The sequence below is a fragment of the Uncinocarpus reesii genome, genomic scaffold (genome assembly GCF_000003515.1).
Source record: "Uncinocarpus reesii 1704 scaffold_4 genomic scaffold, whole genome shotgun sequence".
In the NCBI taxonomy this organism is placed as follows: domain Eukaryota; kingdom Fungi; phylum Ascomycota; class Eurotiomycetes; order Onygenales; family Onygenaceae; genus Uncinocarpus; species Uncinocarpus reesii.
The window spans coordinates 1,237,985-1,254,103 of NW_003052497.1; the positions used below are offsets into that span (position 1 = coordinate 1,237,985).

General features: G+C 49.5%; 7 protein-coding genes across 7 annotated transcripts; 3 read left to right on the plus strand and 4 right to left on the minus strand.

Annotated features, from left to right (window-relative positions):
* Positions 1-292: 292 nt before the first annotated feature.
* On the minus strand, positions 293-2,462 carry UREG_06537 (uncharacterized protein; the record flags this gene model as incomplete). The annotated part of the gene is made up of 7 exons (XM_002583524.1): positions 293-750; positions 803-934; positions 987-1,150; positions 1,201-1,442; positions 1,466-1,657; positions 1,714-2,019; positions 2,073-2,462. 7 exons carry the CDS (start codon positions 2,460-2,462, stop codon positions 293-295), a joined length of 1,884 nt encoding a protein of 627 aa, XP_002583570.1.
* A 1,045-nt stretch (positions 2,463-3,507) lies between these two features.
* UREG_06538 (uncharacterized protein) lies at positions 3,508-5,307 on the plus strand (the record flags this gene model as incomplete). Its single annotated transcript, XM_002583525.1, has 2 exons — positions 3,508-3,545; positions 3,669-5,307. 2 exons carry the CDS (start codon positions 3,508-3,510, stop codon positions 5,305-5,307), a joined length of 1,677 nt encoding a protein of 558 aa, XP_002583571.1.
* A 224-nt stretch (positions 5,308-5,531) lies between these two features.
* On the minus strand, positions 5,532-6,713 carry UREG_06539 (uncharacterized protein; the record flags this gene model as incomplete). The annotated part of the gene is made up of 1 exon (XM_002583526.1): positions 5,532-6,713. The coding sequence occupies one exon, from the start codon at positions 6,711-6,713 to the stop codon at positions 5,532-5,534; it is 1,182 nt and encodes a 393-aa protein (XP_002583572.1).
* A 272-nt stretch (positions 6,714-6,985) lies between these two features.
* UREG_06540 (uncharacterized protein) lies at positions 6,986-7,726 on the plus strand (the record flags this gene model as incomplete). The annotated part of the gene is made up of 1 exon (XM_002583527.1): positions 6,986-7,726. The coding sequence occupies one exon, from the start codon at positions 6,986-6,988 to the stop codon at positions 7,724-7,726; it is 741 nt and encodes a 246-aa protein (XP_002583573.1).
* A 590-nt stretch (positions 7,727-8,316) lies between these two features.
* On the minus strand, positions 8,317-10,075 carry UREG_06541 (uncharacterized protein; the record flags this gene model as incomplete). The annotated part of the gene is made up of 2 exons (XM_002583528.1): positions 8,317-9,840; positions 9,929-10,075. 2 exons carry the CDS (start codon positions 10,073-10,075, stop codon positions 8,317-8,319), a joined length of 1,671 nt encoding a protein of 556 aa, XP_002583574.1.
* Positions 10,076-10,914: 839 nt separating this feature from the next.
* Positions 10,915-12,219, plus strand: UREG_06542 (uncharacterized protein; the record flags this gene model as incomplete). The annotated part of the gene is made up of 1 exon (XM_002583529.1): positions 10,915-12,219. The coding sequence occupies one exon, from the start codon at positions 10,915-10,917 to the stop codon at positions 12,217-12,219; it is 1,305 nt and encodes a 434-aa protein (XP_002583575.1).
* Positions 12,220-12,527: 308 nt separating this feature from the next.
* UREG_06543 (DNA replication licensing factor mcm3) lies at positions 12,528-15,587 on the minus strand (the record flags this gene model as incomplete). The annotated part of the gene is made up of 8 exons (XM_002583530.1): positions 12,528-12,561; positions 12,625-14,681; positions 14,730-14,993; positions 15,047-15,161; positions 15,218-15,264; positions 15,327-15,361; positions 15,388-15,456; positions 15,515-15,587. The coding sequence occupies 8 exons, from the start codon at positions 15,585-15,587 to the stop codon at positions 12,528-12,530; spliced, it is 2,694 nt and encodes an 897-aa protein (XP_002583576.1).
* Between the last annotated feature and the right edge of the window lie 532 nt (positions 15,588-16,119).

The following is a 16,119-nucleotide window of genomic DNA, read 5'->3' on the forward strand; positions in this document are numbered from 1 at the left end:
TTTCTACCCTAAAATCCCCCAATTCCTCTAACCCTTTTGACCGCGCCCACCACTCCCCGCAGCCAACTAAACCTTCCAGGGTCCGTCCCAATCGAACCGATCGCGAGCTCTCCCGTCTCTGGATCATGCCAACAGCCGTCGGCTTTGCTCACAGCTCCATAAGTTGCTGTGTTTTGGTTCCTCTGAAGCGCATTCAGCCAGGACCTACAGATCAACTCCGAGTCGAGAAGAACGTTGGTTTCTTGACTGTGAAAAAAGGACTGTGTATCTAAATTTCCACTGCCTACAGCATTCATATTTCCGTCAGATTTAGTGGGAAGACAATGAGGACAATAGCGGGAGCAGCGAGTAGCGAACCTTGAATAGCAACGCTTCCGTCGATGATCATAAGTTTAATATGGCAACTTCGTTTCTTAAACGTGTTATGTATAGGCTTTGTCTGGTCTTTGCCGACATAGTTGTATATTCGCAGCCTGGATTTCTCTTCATCCGTCGATAGTGAGTTAAAAAGACGGTTGCATGTCATTTCATTTATTCCGTTTTGGAACGGGAGTAGTTGGCCTGCATCATTGTAGCCCAGGCAAAGATAACACGTTACTATGACTCCTCGCCGCACAGCGTCCAGAAGTGGTTCCAGGAGATGCTCGGCATTAAGGTCTGGGGTTTGGATGAAAATGGAATGTTTCGCGTTTCCGATGGCGGCGAGAAAAGCCGCGTTTTGCGGAGTATAGACGCTAGAATGGTTTAAAGCTGCAAGAAGCCATTACTTACGGAATCAAAATCTGGTAGAAACCAAACTTACCTCCCCAAGGCTCTCGGTTTACCATTGCCATTGGGAATGGCTCGTGAGGCTGGTGCAAAATGTAGGGAGTCATGTGGTTCTTCTCATCCCATTCAGGGGCATCGCCGGTGATACCAGATTTTGTGACAATATCTGTCGGATTTATCAATGATTGCTATCAAGCAAACGGCTGAGGAACACACACTTAGATGGCGAGTCACACTATCGCGCATGGTTTCTCCCGGGCGGGGAGTAAGCGATGCAGTTATCCGCGCTGTTTCAGCAACAATATCCGCATCATAATGCGGCTCGTCAGGAGTATGCCCTGGCAGCAACTTGTCTTCAGGTTCTTCTGAATGGATTTTAGCCCTTGAAGAAAGTGTCAGTCGCGAACCTAAGTGTTCGGGCCGGTGACATACATGATATCTCCTTGGCTGCTCCATACACTATCTTTGGAACGATGCTTCGCAAAAGTGAAGGAATAACTCGGAGGTATCTTAGATCTAGCTGGGGTATCGATCAATGGCAGCGAAGGGTTTAGTGCAACGTTCCAAGAGATGAGCGCCATGTCATAAAAAGAATCGACAATGGGACCTTCGAAACGGACCATCATCTCCATGTTATCATTATCCTGTAATCCGTCACTATCCTGGCATTTTACCTGGGGTCCGGGGTGGTACAAACCACTATATTGTTACTTTCGAGCAGGGCAACCTTTCTGTCAACAATCATAAACTTCGAATGAAGTGTTCCGGCAACAGGGCGGTGGTAGTTGAGCACCTGAAGATCAATGTTTGGAATCTCTTCAGGTTCAGGAAGTTGTACTTTGGAGCTCCTGGCCTCCTTTACGCCAACTGGTTGGCGATTGTCTATAAACTAATCATTTTGACTTAAAACCACTGAATCAATTGACGCTTTGATATACAGCATACCTGCTTCAAGTTGCCACGATCATACATCATTTTTATCACTACTCTTGTCCCGCGCAGACCGGCACGTCGCGACAATTCCTTCATTGCATTGGTCAATAGCCGGGAGCTATTCGAGTATATCCAATAACTGGTCACAAGAATGATTTCCTTTTCTGCGCGTACGATGCAGTTAGACATGTGACGGCAGATATCTGGTATCGGTCCGATGATTGTTAACGGCACGACACCACAGCTGCCCATCAAGGACGGAGATATGAGACCGGCCATTGGGTCTCTCCCAAGAGTACACAAAGCATCATGATAAATCTATTCATCATCTTAGCCGCTTGAGTGCGTTTTAGGTTACACAAATACGGCACCTTTAGAAAAAGATCACTAGGACGTTGAGAGCCCCATGTACCACATTCATACGCGGCTTGCAACTCTTCGGGGGTATATTCAAGCTGTTTTTCTTGAATAGACCCCTCATTAAGGTCGCCTTTTAAATTTTTATAGAGCTTTGCAATTATCTCATAAGGAGCCGTGTCGGGGTCCTTGGCCAGCTCAGAGCTGACGCTGCTTTCGCTCTGGCACAGAGCATGAAGCTTTCCGGGGATCATTTTACAGGGAGTTTGATTGGCGCTTGTTGGCTGGTACAAAAGCAAAGCCAGAATCACACAGAAAAACGTAATTGACAAAGTAAGGAAGGCGTTCACGCAAGCCCGAGAAACACTCCTTAGAAACAGATCAATGAGCAGCAAATATGCCATATCGGTGCCATTGAGACTTGACAGGAATTCAAAGCGTAGAAACACCGCGGTCGAAATACTCCGCCCACATACAAAATGACGAAATTACCGCCTAGTCCGATGGCAAAATTGTAGGATATCAGGGCATCTGCAGGCAGGGATGGCAGTTGGCTGGGGCATTGCAGACAGGAAGATATATCCTGTGTGCAGTTGTATTCCAATATTGGGCCTAGCGACTAAGCCAGACTTCACGATGAATAGACATAGCCTTCCCAGCCTGCCCCGAGAGATGGCTGGCTTCTGGTGCTCGTTGTCGAACGTTGAGAGAAGTTGATGCTGCGGTGGGCATTACATCATCACGGAGGGCCAAGGCGGCTGATATAATACGGCAATTACATAAGCACCGGCAATCTACCGGCAGATAGTTTTCCCGCTAGCCCGATAAGGCAAGGCTTCCAGTCCCAGAGCGCCGGAACCGCTCGCGCTTGGCGGCTGGCGGTGCCGACCGTGATATCGATGCACAACAGCACACGATGAAGAGCGCAGGGGATTCCTCTCCACACCCCGTCCGTCTCTGCGTCAAGGGAGGCTGCATCTCTTATCTGTTTCTATGTCATTTACACCTGGGCTCTTTGCGCTCTTTAGCCTGCCATCTCGTGTTATACAAGCATAGTTGAGCCCTGAGAACAGCCGCTCTCCCCTTCCAAGCCAGCTCTTTCTGCTTCGTTTCTTTTTATTTTTATCCAAAACTAGGTGCAATCGCTATTCTTATACAACTGTTTCTTACAGCTGTAGCCTAATAAAATGTAAGTTGAGTCCCCTTGTCGTGGACACCTACGCGCGACGACACTAATGCAGGTCCTTTTCATCTTTTTAGGGGCTACACAGCATCAGATGCCTTCCTTGAGGCACTTTGGGATGTAAGCTGATGGTTAAATTGTTGAACTTGATGGTTTCCACCATTAACATGTTGGAAATCAGGCTGGAATCCGTTATATTTTCGCCAATTTGGGATCTGACCATCCAGCAATCCTTGAAGCTTACATTAAGGCTCAGCAAGCAAACCATGGCCGGGTGCCCAAGATTATTACTTGCCCCAATGAGGTATGTTCTATCTGATTACTTTTTTTTCCTTCTTTTTTTCTTTTTTTCTTTTTTTTCCCCTCGATTTTGTGTGCAGCGTCTGGATCTATCGTTTCCCCGCATCACTTTACATGTGGCTAACAGCATCCCCACTCCCGCCCCACAGATGGTTGCGCTTTCGATGGCCGACGGATATGCTCGTCTGTCCAACAAGCCGCAATGTGTGATTATCCATACCGACGTCGGCACTCAAGCTTTGGCTGCAGCCGTGCACAATGCTTCATGTGGACGGGCTCCTGTGCTCATCTTTGCCGGGATCTCTCCAATCACCATGGAAGGGGAAATGCGAGGCTCACGTACCGAGTACATTCATTGGATTCAAGATGTGCCGGACCAAAAGCAGATTGTCGCTCAATATTGCCGATATGCGGCGGAAATAAAGACCGGCAAAAATATCAAGCAGATGGTTAACCGTGCGCTTCAGTTCGCCACCAGCGACCCGACAGGTCCGGCTTACCTTGTCGCTTGTAGAGAAGTGCTAGAGGAGGAAATTGAGCCTTACAACATTGAACAGAAGCATTGGAATGGTGTTCGCCCTGCTGCTCTTCCACAAGAGGCTATTGAACTAATTGCTACCGAATTGGTGTCTGCCAAAGAGCCGCTGATCATTGTGGGATACACCGGTCGTTACGAGAAGGCTGTTACGGAACTCGTCAAGTTGGCTGATACTATCAAAGGCGTACGGGTTCTCGAGACTGGTGGGAGCGATATGTGCTTCCCTGCTAACCATCCAAGTGCTCTCGGAATGCGCCATGGCGTGCACGATGCGATTAAAACCGCAGATGTCATCCTGGTGGCCGACTGTGATGTCCCGTGGATCCCTACTCAATGCAAGCCATCTCCAACTGCAAAAATTTTTCATATCGACGTCGATCCCTTGAAGCAACAAATGCCTCTGTTCTACATCCCGGCTCTGGCAACCTATCGTGCTAATTCTAGCACCGCATTCACCCAGTTGAATAAATATTTATCTGGAAACAAGCAGCTTACCGAGAAATTGTTAGCTAACGAGTACATACAGCGGCGAAATGTCATCGAAGCATCCCATAGAAAACGTTTGGAATCCCTCGCAGAGCAAGCCGTTACACCTCAAGGAATCAACGCCCCGTTGAACCCAGCATTTCTCTTTTCGCAAGCTCGCCAGGCCTGTCCTCCAGATACCATCTGGGCTATGGAGGCAGTTACCCTCGCTGGACTCGCTTCCGACCACATCCAAGCTTCATTGCCCAAGTCTTGGATCAACTGCGGAGGTGGAGGTCTTGGTTGGTCTGGCGGTGGTGCCCTCGGTATCAAGCTCGCCACCGATGACCACCATGGCGGCAAGGGCAAATTTGTGTGCCACATTGTTGGAGACGGTACCTTTTTGTTTACCGTACCTGGATCTGTGTATTGGATTGCACGTCGCTATAAGATCCCGGTTTTGACTATTGTTTTGAACAACAATGGCTGGAATGCACCGCGCCATAGTTTGCTGCTTGTGCATCCCAATGATTATGGTTCTCGTGTGACAAATGAAGAACTGAACATTTCGTTTACCCCAAGCCCTGACTACGCTGGAATTGCCAAGGCAGCGGCTGGAGGTGAACTGTGGACGGGCCGCGCTGGAACGGTCGAGGAGCTGGCTAAGCTTTTGCCGGAAGCCGTTGAGAGTGTTTTGAACGGCAAGGGTGCTGTTCTGGAGGCACAGCTTTATGGCAAAGACGGAAAATATACTGGCAACTAGGCTTTTTCCTCTGCCCGATTTTATTTCGGGTTACTCTCTATATAGTATATACTAGATACTGGCTTTAAAAAGCCGATTGGAACAATAGAATTCGCATTCACCGGCTATTTCACACGGTTTAGAGCAAATCCTTTTATCCAATGTCATTCAGGATTCGTTTAGGGAGTCTCAAAGCTTTTGCGCTAGCGTGTAGGGTTGAACAAACAAACTCCGAGTTGGCTTCTTTAACCGTTGATGAATGTTTTCCAGTTTTTTCCAAGCTTGTTTACACCCTCTTCCAGGCCCCAGCCCCGAATCTCACATAGACTCCTCGTAATAACCTCTAACATGTCATCCATCTTGGGCCCCGCGCAATGCAAATCGCTCTCCACCAAAATCCTATCATCAGGGATTCCCTTCAGCACCTCCACGACCTTGGACGCTGGCCCATTCGAAAAATTAATAACGTTGGAGAACGAGAAATACACATCCGCGGGACTGGACGGGTGCAAGAATTGTCGTAAGGGCTCCACGGGACCAGAATATGAATGCATGCATATCCTTGGCGGAAAAGGCAAAGGTGAATCGCCTGCCTCACGGCGACTACTATCTAGCGCATCCTCGCTCTCTCCATCATGAGCACCCTCAACGCTACCCCGTCTTTTGCGCTGCCGTTTGGATACAACAGGCTTCTCGTATCCCTTGAACAAGTCTTGAAGGACTTGGAGTACCGCACCATGCGCTTGCACGCTGTGGATAGATACCGGCCGCTGGAGTTCCCCGGCTAGTTGAAGCTGAGCTTTCAGAATGGCTTTCTGGTGGGACAGCTGCACGCGGTAAGGTGAAAGGGTTCTACCTTCTCGCGATCCCGGCGTCCGTGACGAATCGCGGTTTGATATCTCATGCGGAAACCAAGCGTTGGGGATGCGAAAGGCGCGATCGAGCCCAATTTCGCCTACCAGTGCGTGTGGATATGTGAGTAGATGCTGTCTTGTCTCCCGGATGAAGGTTGAAAGGGGGCGAGGGTTGGGGAGGTCATCGAGTAGATGCTCGTCTTGAATTGATGGGGTCAGGACGGATTTGTAATGCTCGATTTTATCTATGTCCTTGTTTTGCGTGGAGTTTAGATCATCGAATAGCTGATGGGAGAACCAGGGATGCCAGCCGAAGCAAGGAATGACCTTTCTATCTGGCTGGGATTCTTCTCGGTTGGAAGGATCCGTTAGGTCTGGATCTAAAAGCTTGGAAGCAACTTGAGCAACCAGCTCCTGATCCTGGGCCCTGGTAGCCATTATCGCGAGTGTTCTCGCTTTCATAGAGGGGATATCGTTGATTGAAGCCATTGTATCTGTCGGGTGACAGTGGGCGTCGAACACGCCCAGCTCCCAAGGGAACGGAGTGGACCTATCGATGTCGTCTATTTCCATTGCGATACTTCTCTCAATGTGTATCTGCAGCTAATTTATCAATCCTTAACGCCCTGCAACTTCAAGATGTCGAAATCATGAAGAATGAGGTTGTTGATATTGCTATTTTTAGCAATGCTTACATAACTAATTAATCTAGACTAGCCTAGAGCAGATTAGCGCCGGATTCTCCGGAGTTAAGCCAGGAGTGGGGGTCCTTATCGTCTGATCATCGCCGCCAACAACAACATCAGCTATATGTTTCAACGCTCCAGGAGGTACAGAACAGAACGATGCCTCAACCGGGATATCCGCCGATAGCGGCTTTGAAGCCATTGTACTTGATCATCACCTATGCTGCTGCGCTTCCTGTTATTTTTCTCGCCTTCACCACCACTGCATGCACTGTGCTCTATCTAGCCACCCATGCATTTCTCGGAGGTATCCTCGATCTATTCTACTATGCCGAATCAGAGGTTGTTGCCAAATTGTCCTCTCTTCTATCCTCAGAAGAATCTACTGCAGGTGAAGAACCCACAAAATTCATAACTCCGTTCCAGAGGCTCTCGCCGCCCCCGCACCCTTCAAGCGTCGGCATCCCTCCACCACATGGCCCGCTAGGAACAGCCATTACCTTCTCAGACAGCCAGAATCAGCCTCTCGCCCGAGTTCCGGGATCCCCGTCCGATTCTCAAACATCACCAGACGAAGATGAGTACTTTCCAAACTACCACATTACCTTTGATTCTCCCAGCCCCGCAGACAACGGAGACTGGGAAGATGTGAACGAGGATCGGGAGCCTCGCAACGGTGACCGCTCGGAAGTTTCTGGAAACATGGGTCGCCGTCGCCAGCCTAAGCGCGTGTCGTCCACCTCTCGCACGGAACACTCCTTTGTGGGACAGTATGAGGGAGATGTCGATGGCGTGCTACCCATTGGACCCCGGCTGCATTTTAATACCCGGACCCATCCAAGGAGGAGGAGTAATAGCCCGGGGAGGCAAGCTGGATCTTCAGATTACATGGAATACTAAGTTAACTCATCTGGCCCCGCCGTCGGGGGTTGGAGCTGGCTCAGTCGTTTAAAAAAGAAACCTACAGGATTGCTGGACTATCTTTTAGCCATTTGGTTTGGGAATCTGTGGTATTGCAAAAACCTCTCTCCATTCTTTTCAGCAACTTGTCAAACTTCTCACCGTTGGGCAGGATCGATAGCTAGCGTCGTATCGTAGTAATGGGCTCGAAGTAATTAATAGCGGTTTCAGAATATTGTTTTGTCATTGGAAACAAGATATAATAGGTTATCATATCGCATGCATCCAAGTTGAAAGTTAACTGTCGTCCTTGGTTTCTTAAAAGCATATAAGAAATTCGATAAAATATATTCGCGAGATATCCGCAGAATTAAATGTCAGCATCGAAGCCAGGGTTGTCCGGAAACCAGTGACAATAGTGGCAGCATGAAGTGAATGACAGAAACAGCGAAGATCGCATTGATATTTGACTGTCCCTTGTATCTTCGGGTATAAAAGATAAATTGCATAGACGGGGCCGTCTAAGAGCCTCTGCCTGGTGTTTGGAACATAAATCTACATGAAACGCCAAATAATTTTCTTCCCTCTCTTCACGATGCAGGAAACTGGGGACTCGAGTGGTTTTCACTCACATCCCTCATTTCCTCTAGCATAACATCATTAAACTCCTCCCACCCGTCCAAGTACAAATGATGGCCGGCTTTTTTGATGATAACGACTTTTGCGGATCCTTTGTCTGCTTCCTGCTCTTCGATAGACGCGTCCTTCAAGATCCGTCGCTTCTCTTGTTCGATCCTCTCTTTGGCCACATAGCCGCCTTTAACGTCCATCCAATCATGCTCGCCGTACATTAACACGACCGGGATACCATTTTCACGACGCGGAGGTTGTGGAACAGAAACAAAAGAACTTGACGAATCCGACGGTGATGGAGCAGACGAAGGTGGCGGCGGGTCGCCAGATGAGAGGGTACAATTGCTTTGCGTGTTTGACTTGAATAGCCCAGCATTATATTGTGGCGGGATGACCTGTCGGCCAACACCGTGAATCCGTTGGATCATTGGGCTACGAGCGTACGCGCCTGGGGCAAGGATATATGACAATGCATACTCGCCACTGCCACGGAGCCTAAAAAGTGAGTATGCGTAGTCGTGAAGGGCGCTAGCTTCATCTTGAGGTAGGTGCGAGAATCGTCGAGATGTCCAGCCGGAAACAAGCCGGGGTCCCAATGGACCAGACCATCGGACGAGGCTGAACGGGGAAACATTAGCATCCCAAAGGTACACGAGCCACTTCGGGATAGTCCGCGCAGGGGGTTTGCCGTTATTATTCGCACTAGCGGCGGCGGCCTTGTCTCTAGCATTCAAAAAGTTATTGTTATCACCAACTTGGACACCCCCAGACTGATCCTGGGTAAATTCATTTGCCATTGTCGAGGTTGATGGATCGGGTACGTCAGCATTCACCGCGTACGGGTCTTCCGGGATTCCCACGGGTGATGCAAGAATCAGTTTGTTGAGACGCCCAGGGTATTTGAGGGCATATGCAACAGCCAGATAGCCTCCGAGGCTGTGGCCAAGCAGAGTAAATCGGTCTATTTTTCGCTTGACACGCCATTCTTCTAACGCATCCACGAACCAGTCCTCTGCTTCTGTGATGGCCTCTTCTCGCTTTTTTGCAGCTATCTTGAAAGGTGGCCTAGTGCTGCGGCCCATGCCTAACAAGTCCAAAGCATACAGCTGCCAGCCTTTAGCTCGACTTAAAGCTTCGTAATTCTTGTAGAAGAACCCCAGCCCTGCCCCATAGCCGTGAAGAACGACGAGGTTGTTTTCTACCTTTTCTCCAACTCGTTCAACCGAGAACTCGTTCAGCTCACGGTTTTTGCCACTCAATTCTACCATAGTAGATCTCCATTTTCGCGGCCCGTGAGGGTCATTGACCGAGTTCTCTGACACCTGGCCAGGTTGACTATGATCTGCGGCGGTCAACGGGTCTGGTTGCTCAGTGGGAGTAGCAGGTTCTTTGCCGGTTTGGGTATGCGTCGGTGGCCGTTGGAGGTACGGGATGAACGACAGGACTTTATGTTCCGCAGCGGCGGCGGGAATGCTTGCCCACTGTAACCATATACAATAGTCGTCAGCATTGCAGCAATGACAGAAAATGTAATCAAGATCATGTAGACGCGTTGTCCGGGTGGCATACCCACTGACTGAACCCCTCTTTATAGCCCAGGGGGAAAAGCCGCGAGAGAGGAGCGGGAGGCCGTGCTTCAGGCCTTGACGAAGCCAATGGGCTTTGCTGTTGGCGGTTTCGTACGTCGTCCGACGGCGATGCCGTGGTGGACGCCATGTCGGGATGGTACTGTGAAGTCGTCGAGGACGAAGGGTCCGACTGCGCAATGGACGATTCAAAATGGGCCTGGAACCGGAGGATGCTGTTCGCATTCAACCACGGCGGCGCAATCAAGGACAGGCTGGTTGTAAGGTCAAAAAGCGGCCTGGGTCGAGTAACCTGCAACAGTGGTACGGTTGAGACTCGTCCCGGATACACCTTGAAGATGGTCGATGGAGTGACAGTGGACACCTGTCACTCGAGGTGAATGCGCGGATGGATGGCATATAACAGAGCCAGCGAAGAAAACCACCTGGCTATATATTTTTTGCCCGCTCTTTCGTCCGTTTCAGCTGCAAGTCGGGGTTAGGCGTGGTTTGGAGATACGGGGTTGGTGGCAGGCAGCTTCGTTCTCGTGCGTCAAACGTGTCAGTGTGGCGAGGGCCGGACAGTTGGATTGCGCCGATGCGCCGGGCGAGGGATTGGGGATTGGGGATTGGAGAAGCGATAGCTGTCGCTTGACCTAGTTAGCAATGACAGTAGACAGCGAGGGGAGCGTAGTTGACCGGTTTCTCTTCTGTTGCGGACGGTGTGTGGTTTGGGAGGAACAATTATCGTCGGTCGGGATCGGAGCTGCTCCGTTTCTCAGCAACTCACTGTTACTATCATACTGTGATCCTACAACACTGCAAAACTCAACGGGAAGCCTTCCTTCGTTTTATCACTTCAAGAGAAAAGATAGAGCCATTAGCCCAATCACTCTCTTATGGACTGACCCAACGCGCCCTGATCTCAAGCCGACCGCGAGCAATCGTCCAACGATGCCCGTATAATGAATCAACTTCCTCGCAGCTCCAATGTCTCGCCTTGACCAGATCGTCAAGGGCGCTCCCGCTCCTACTGCGCCTACTCCCGACTCTCTCTCCCGGACGCCCTCGCCGCATCTCCCCTTCTCCGCAGACGAGCCTGATTCAAAGCCAGCGGTAGCATCCGCAACTCCAGACCCGCTCTCCACTCTCCCCTCCTCTCCGCCGCAAATATACCTGAACCTCCTCATTCTCGAGAGCTCTTTGCGCTCGCAGTACCTGGCGCTGCGTGTCCGGAGAAGGCAAAACACATTTTTTATCCTGCTACTCGCCCTGTGGGTTACATACTTCGCATACGCGCTCTTCTTGCGGCCGCGGGAGGATGGGGGCGTGGGCGGCTCTGTTTACTGGATTGTAGAGATGGGTGAAAAAATAGCTTTGATGGGCGGTGTCGTGACTGGAATTCTGGTCTGGGGAACAGGACAGTGGGAAAGGGGAGTTCGCTGGCCGCGCCGGTGGCTGGGAGTTGCGAATCGAGGCCTACGGGGCTTCAATGCGAAGATAGTGGTGATTCGGGGCCCGTGGTGGAAGGAGTTTCTCTCCTACATCTCGTTTGTCTTTCCCTTCTCCGACCTCTTTGCGCCAGGCCCTTCGTTCCACTACGTCGAGCGTCGGCATGCTGAAGGCCATGAACGCCAGAGACGTCCTACGTTGACTGGTCGCCACACTTACGAGGATGATAGCGATACTGGAATCGAAGAAGACATCTCCCCAGGTGGAGATTACATAAAACTACTCTTACTACCCAAATCCTTTTCCCCTGCCTTCCGCGAGAATTGGGACGAATACCGCACCGAATACTGGGAGCGCGAAAATGAACGCCGCGCGCGTCTTCGCGAGAAGATAAAACACCGTGAGCGCCAATTAGCAAAGCAAGAAGCCGGTTGGTTCCGATGGGGCCCCTGGCAAAGCTGGAGGCGGAAAAGAAACACCGCAAAGCCTGGCCGTGAGCTGGAAAGGCCTCGCCATCTCCATCATAGTCATCGACACGCGCATTCGCGACATTCCATAGATCGTGACCTGAAACCCCGTCGGCCGAACGATTCGCATTCAAGAACCTCCTCACGCAGCACGACGCCAAATCCGTTGTCGGATGCGGATGATAAACTTGCGAATTCGGATCGTGAGCGGACGCGGCGTCGCCGTAGCAGTAGTAGCACGGCTACGTCTGGGACCGAACGAAGTCGGAAGAGTAAGTCGCCTTTATCCGGGGGAACTGGAGGTCGGGCCTTATCGCCATTGACACAGATCGAGTCGCAAGAAGGGGATGAAAATGCCGCCAGTAGTGGACTTTGACAGCATGCTCCGGTGTTATCATTGAAGGTTAAATTCTCTTGTTTCGGCAAGCTTCGTTTTTATTTATATCATACTTTGCTTAAAGGCTTTGAGAATAATATATTGAAAAAACTATATGATCCATTCCAGATTATGCAGAGACCTTTTATCCTACATTGCACAATCATTACTAAACTCCATCCTGCTCATCAAACAGATATCTAACTAGTGATATTCGGTATCGAACTTCAGGGGATTCGCTATAACAGATGCAGACTTAATCCAAACCATAGAACAGAAACCGTGAGGTCGTGAACTAAAGAGGGACATTAGATACGATAAACAGTTTCCTCTCCCAAGTACCTATATGAAGTTTCATTAGCCGTATGTTCTCGATGCCAAAGTAAAATAGCAGAATGTACTCACATAACCTCGTTCCTGTCATTCATTACATTCAGAGCTTGCACCGCTTCTGTGAGCTCAAACACAGCAGCCTGCGAATTTGAATTACGTATCGACGAGTTCACAGCATCGAGGACATGCTGCACCGTCGCTGACTCGCCCTGGAAAAGGTCGGATCTCATCAAGGGGCCCAAAGCGGAACGAAATGCGTTCAACCGCTCGGCGGATAGAGCAGGTGCGGTTGATGCAGCTTCCACAGCGTTTTGAATTATGCGCTCCTGGGACTCTATGCTCTCCGTTTGTGTTTGGAGAAGCTCTGAGGCGGGCTGAGAGGATGCCATTGACATTTGGGATTCACCCTGTGTGGTTATTTGACTGCGTGTTTGGCGAGACGAGCTACCCATCTGGGAGTTGCCCAAGCTTCCTGCGTATTCATCATCATCGTCGATAGCACCGGGAGTACTCCTTGATCTTCCGGGCTGCCCGCGACGTCTGCTTGAACGTGGGCCGGTAGCGGTAGATCCTCGTGCGGTCCGTTGAGTGTCGTCTCCATCGTCATCAGAGTCATTCGAGTCGGAGTCGGAGTCGGGCATGTTTGCTGTTTTCCGCCGCTTGCGTCTACCATCTTCTACCACTTCTTTGAACAAAGCGAAACGGAGAATTGATTCTGCAACCTTGGCATCTTTCTCGTCAACTCTGTTGGAGAGACGGGATTTTGCATGGGCGGTAGATAAACGGATCAATGTCTCCAAAGTACGCGCAGTCATCGGCGACGTCTTTCTCTGATTTCCGGTCAATTCATCGTTTCGAAGGGCGGAATATGTAGTGACGATGTGATCGGCGGCTCCTTTGGTCAGTACCGGCTTTATTCGAGATTTCGCATATTGAATATATTTCTTTACAAACTGCAGGCTAACAACTTCCACTTTTCTTCCAGCCCCTCGACCCGATGTTATTGTCATGCCGGCATGCAACATGGCATTGTATTTTTCATAAACTTCAGCCGGTGCATTAGCGTTTTCATTCGCCTCAAGGCCGACTCCTAAGTTGTTATCAACTTGTTCCCGCACTGGGGCGCCTTCTTCGGTTCCTGGTTTGCGATATTGATGCATCCGCAAGACATGCTCAGATACTTGTCGATCTCTAGTATCTTCAATATCATCAGTCACAATGAAAAGTAAATCGAAACGAGATAATAGCGAATCAGGCAATGCAATGTTTCTATGAGGATCCTTGTGCGTATCATATTGTCCGTAGATAGGGTTCGCGGCAGCAATCACACTGCATCTAGCATTGAGCGTGGTGTGAATGCCGGCCTTTGCTATGGTGACCGTCTGCTGTTCCATCACTTCGTGGATGGCAACCCGATCGATATCACTCATTTTATCGAATTCGTCGATACACACAACGCCCCTGTCTCCAAGTACCATAGCGCCCGCTTCTAGTCTTCGCTCGCCCGTTTCTTTGTCAGTTGTAACTGCTGCCGTGAGACCAACACCGGACGAACCTCTGCCAGTAGTTGCAATTGCCAAGGGCGCAGTGTTGAGAACAAAGCGAAGAAGCTGGGATTTTGCGGTAGAAGGATCGCCAACCATTAGAATGTTGATATCTCCACGCAAATGCGTTCCGTTGTCAAGGTTCTTTTCCATTCCTCCAAGCAACATCAGCAGGATGGCCTTCTTGATATAGTCATGACCGTAGATACTTGGGGCGAGAGATTGCGAAAGCAACTCGAAAACCTTTTTCTTTTTGGATAACTTGTTTATGTTGCGAATATCTGTATCGGTGATTGTCGCTTGCGCAACTCCGCCACCTGACTTTGATGCCAAGTGTATAATATTATTGGCGAGAATCACTGTACGGAATGTTGAACTGCCGGAGTTCGCGTTCCGGTTTCCAAGAGATCTATATATTCCGACGAGCTGTATTCGGTCGCCTGGCTTCACCTTATCTACTAGGTCGTCGTCAAGTATAACGTCAACACCCCTAGGAAGCTGACCAGCTGGTGCTCTTTCTGGCATTTCCTGAATCGATATCATTTGATGGTCGCGGTACTTGCAATAGCCGTACTCTGTAACCAGCTTCGATACATTAGTTGCATATCTGGCTTAAATATTCTTCAAACTTACTGGGTTTCCTTGGTCGTCTTCCTGCGGATAGACATTCAAACTGGTAGCGCCAGTTGCAGTCATAGTTTGATCCCGATATTCTCTAACCAGAAAATTGTCTTTTTTCGGATTGTAGTGGACGCTTTTGACCACCTTTGGCCTAACTAATGAGCATTTCGTCACAATACCTTCCAATGCGACCATTCGGTTTAGATGAGACGAGCTGAGGGTACGTGGATTGCAGGCATATTCGCCAAACGCCCCAACATAAGCACAATACCACGCCTATATCACAATCAGTTGTCATTCTTCCTTCGGTATTGTCGATCGCAACGAACCGTGTCCTCGATTTCTTCCTTTGTTCGCCTCGTTGACTCCACATCTAACGTCTGGATAACGTCTCTCAAAGCATGATCGAATGCTTGGGAGTATTCAAACGGCTGAGTGAGAAGACTGCCAATTATCAATGAATTGTTAAACCGGATAGGGGCTTTCCAGAGTATACTGACCCATTCGCAAGTTCTCGATTATGTGCTCGAATCTCGTCTAAGCTGACCTGAGATGGACAATCAATTGTTACCATGGCTTCATCCCTTCAAAACTCTTTTTAATTCTTACCGTAAGGCGGCGCAGTCCACGATTCAGCATCAACACTATATCCGCGCGATAACTAGGCTACACTTTAGAATCGAGGTCAGGGTTCGCGAAGGGGTGAAGAGAAGCGCCAACCTTCGGGCTCGCTGATCGCCTACACAGAGTGGTTTGTTAGATAGCAATTACTAGTACAGCAAAGCAGGAATACTGACTTGGATCGAGAAATTCTGTGGCAGCTCGCACGCGATCTCGGACCGCTTCATCTCGCATTGTAAAATTCTCCATGTTGAAGGGCTTGACTTGATAGAATGCTCCTCGAAGTTGCTGCGCTTCAAAAACATAAAGCCTCTGGCAAATTGGAGCACTAAGCTAATATTGTGTAAGGAGGAAAAGGGTGAGAGCGGCCAGTTGCAGTAATGGAGTGCTTTCGATTTTGCTGAGTGCCTCTGAGGTCCAAATAAGGTTTCCGTGTCGAACGCGACTCGACGCGTTGGAGACGCGTGGGAAAGCTTAAAAACAATTTGATGCGATTTTTAATCACACGTTTCCATCTGATGGGGTGTGCAGTATTACTGTGTTAGCGAGGAATTTCATGGAGTGGACTACTCCGTATGCCTAATAGCTATGAATGATACTCCAGACAACCGCTCATTTGTGTTTTCCGCTAGTTCATGGCTAACTATCTTAAATATCACACAGAGTTGGGGGCTCTTTTCGAAAAGTCTGAGTTGCTGTAACCCAAGGCTATTATTAACTAGTAAATAGGTCCAAGCGGTCTGGACATGCAATGCTGCTTCAGTAATTCTACTTTTGGTTA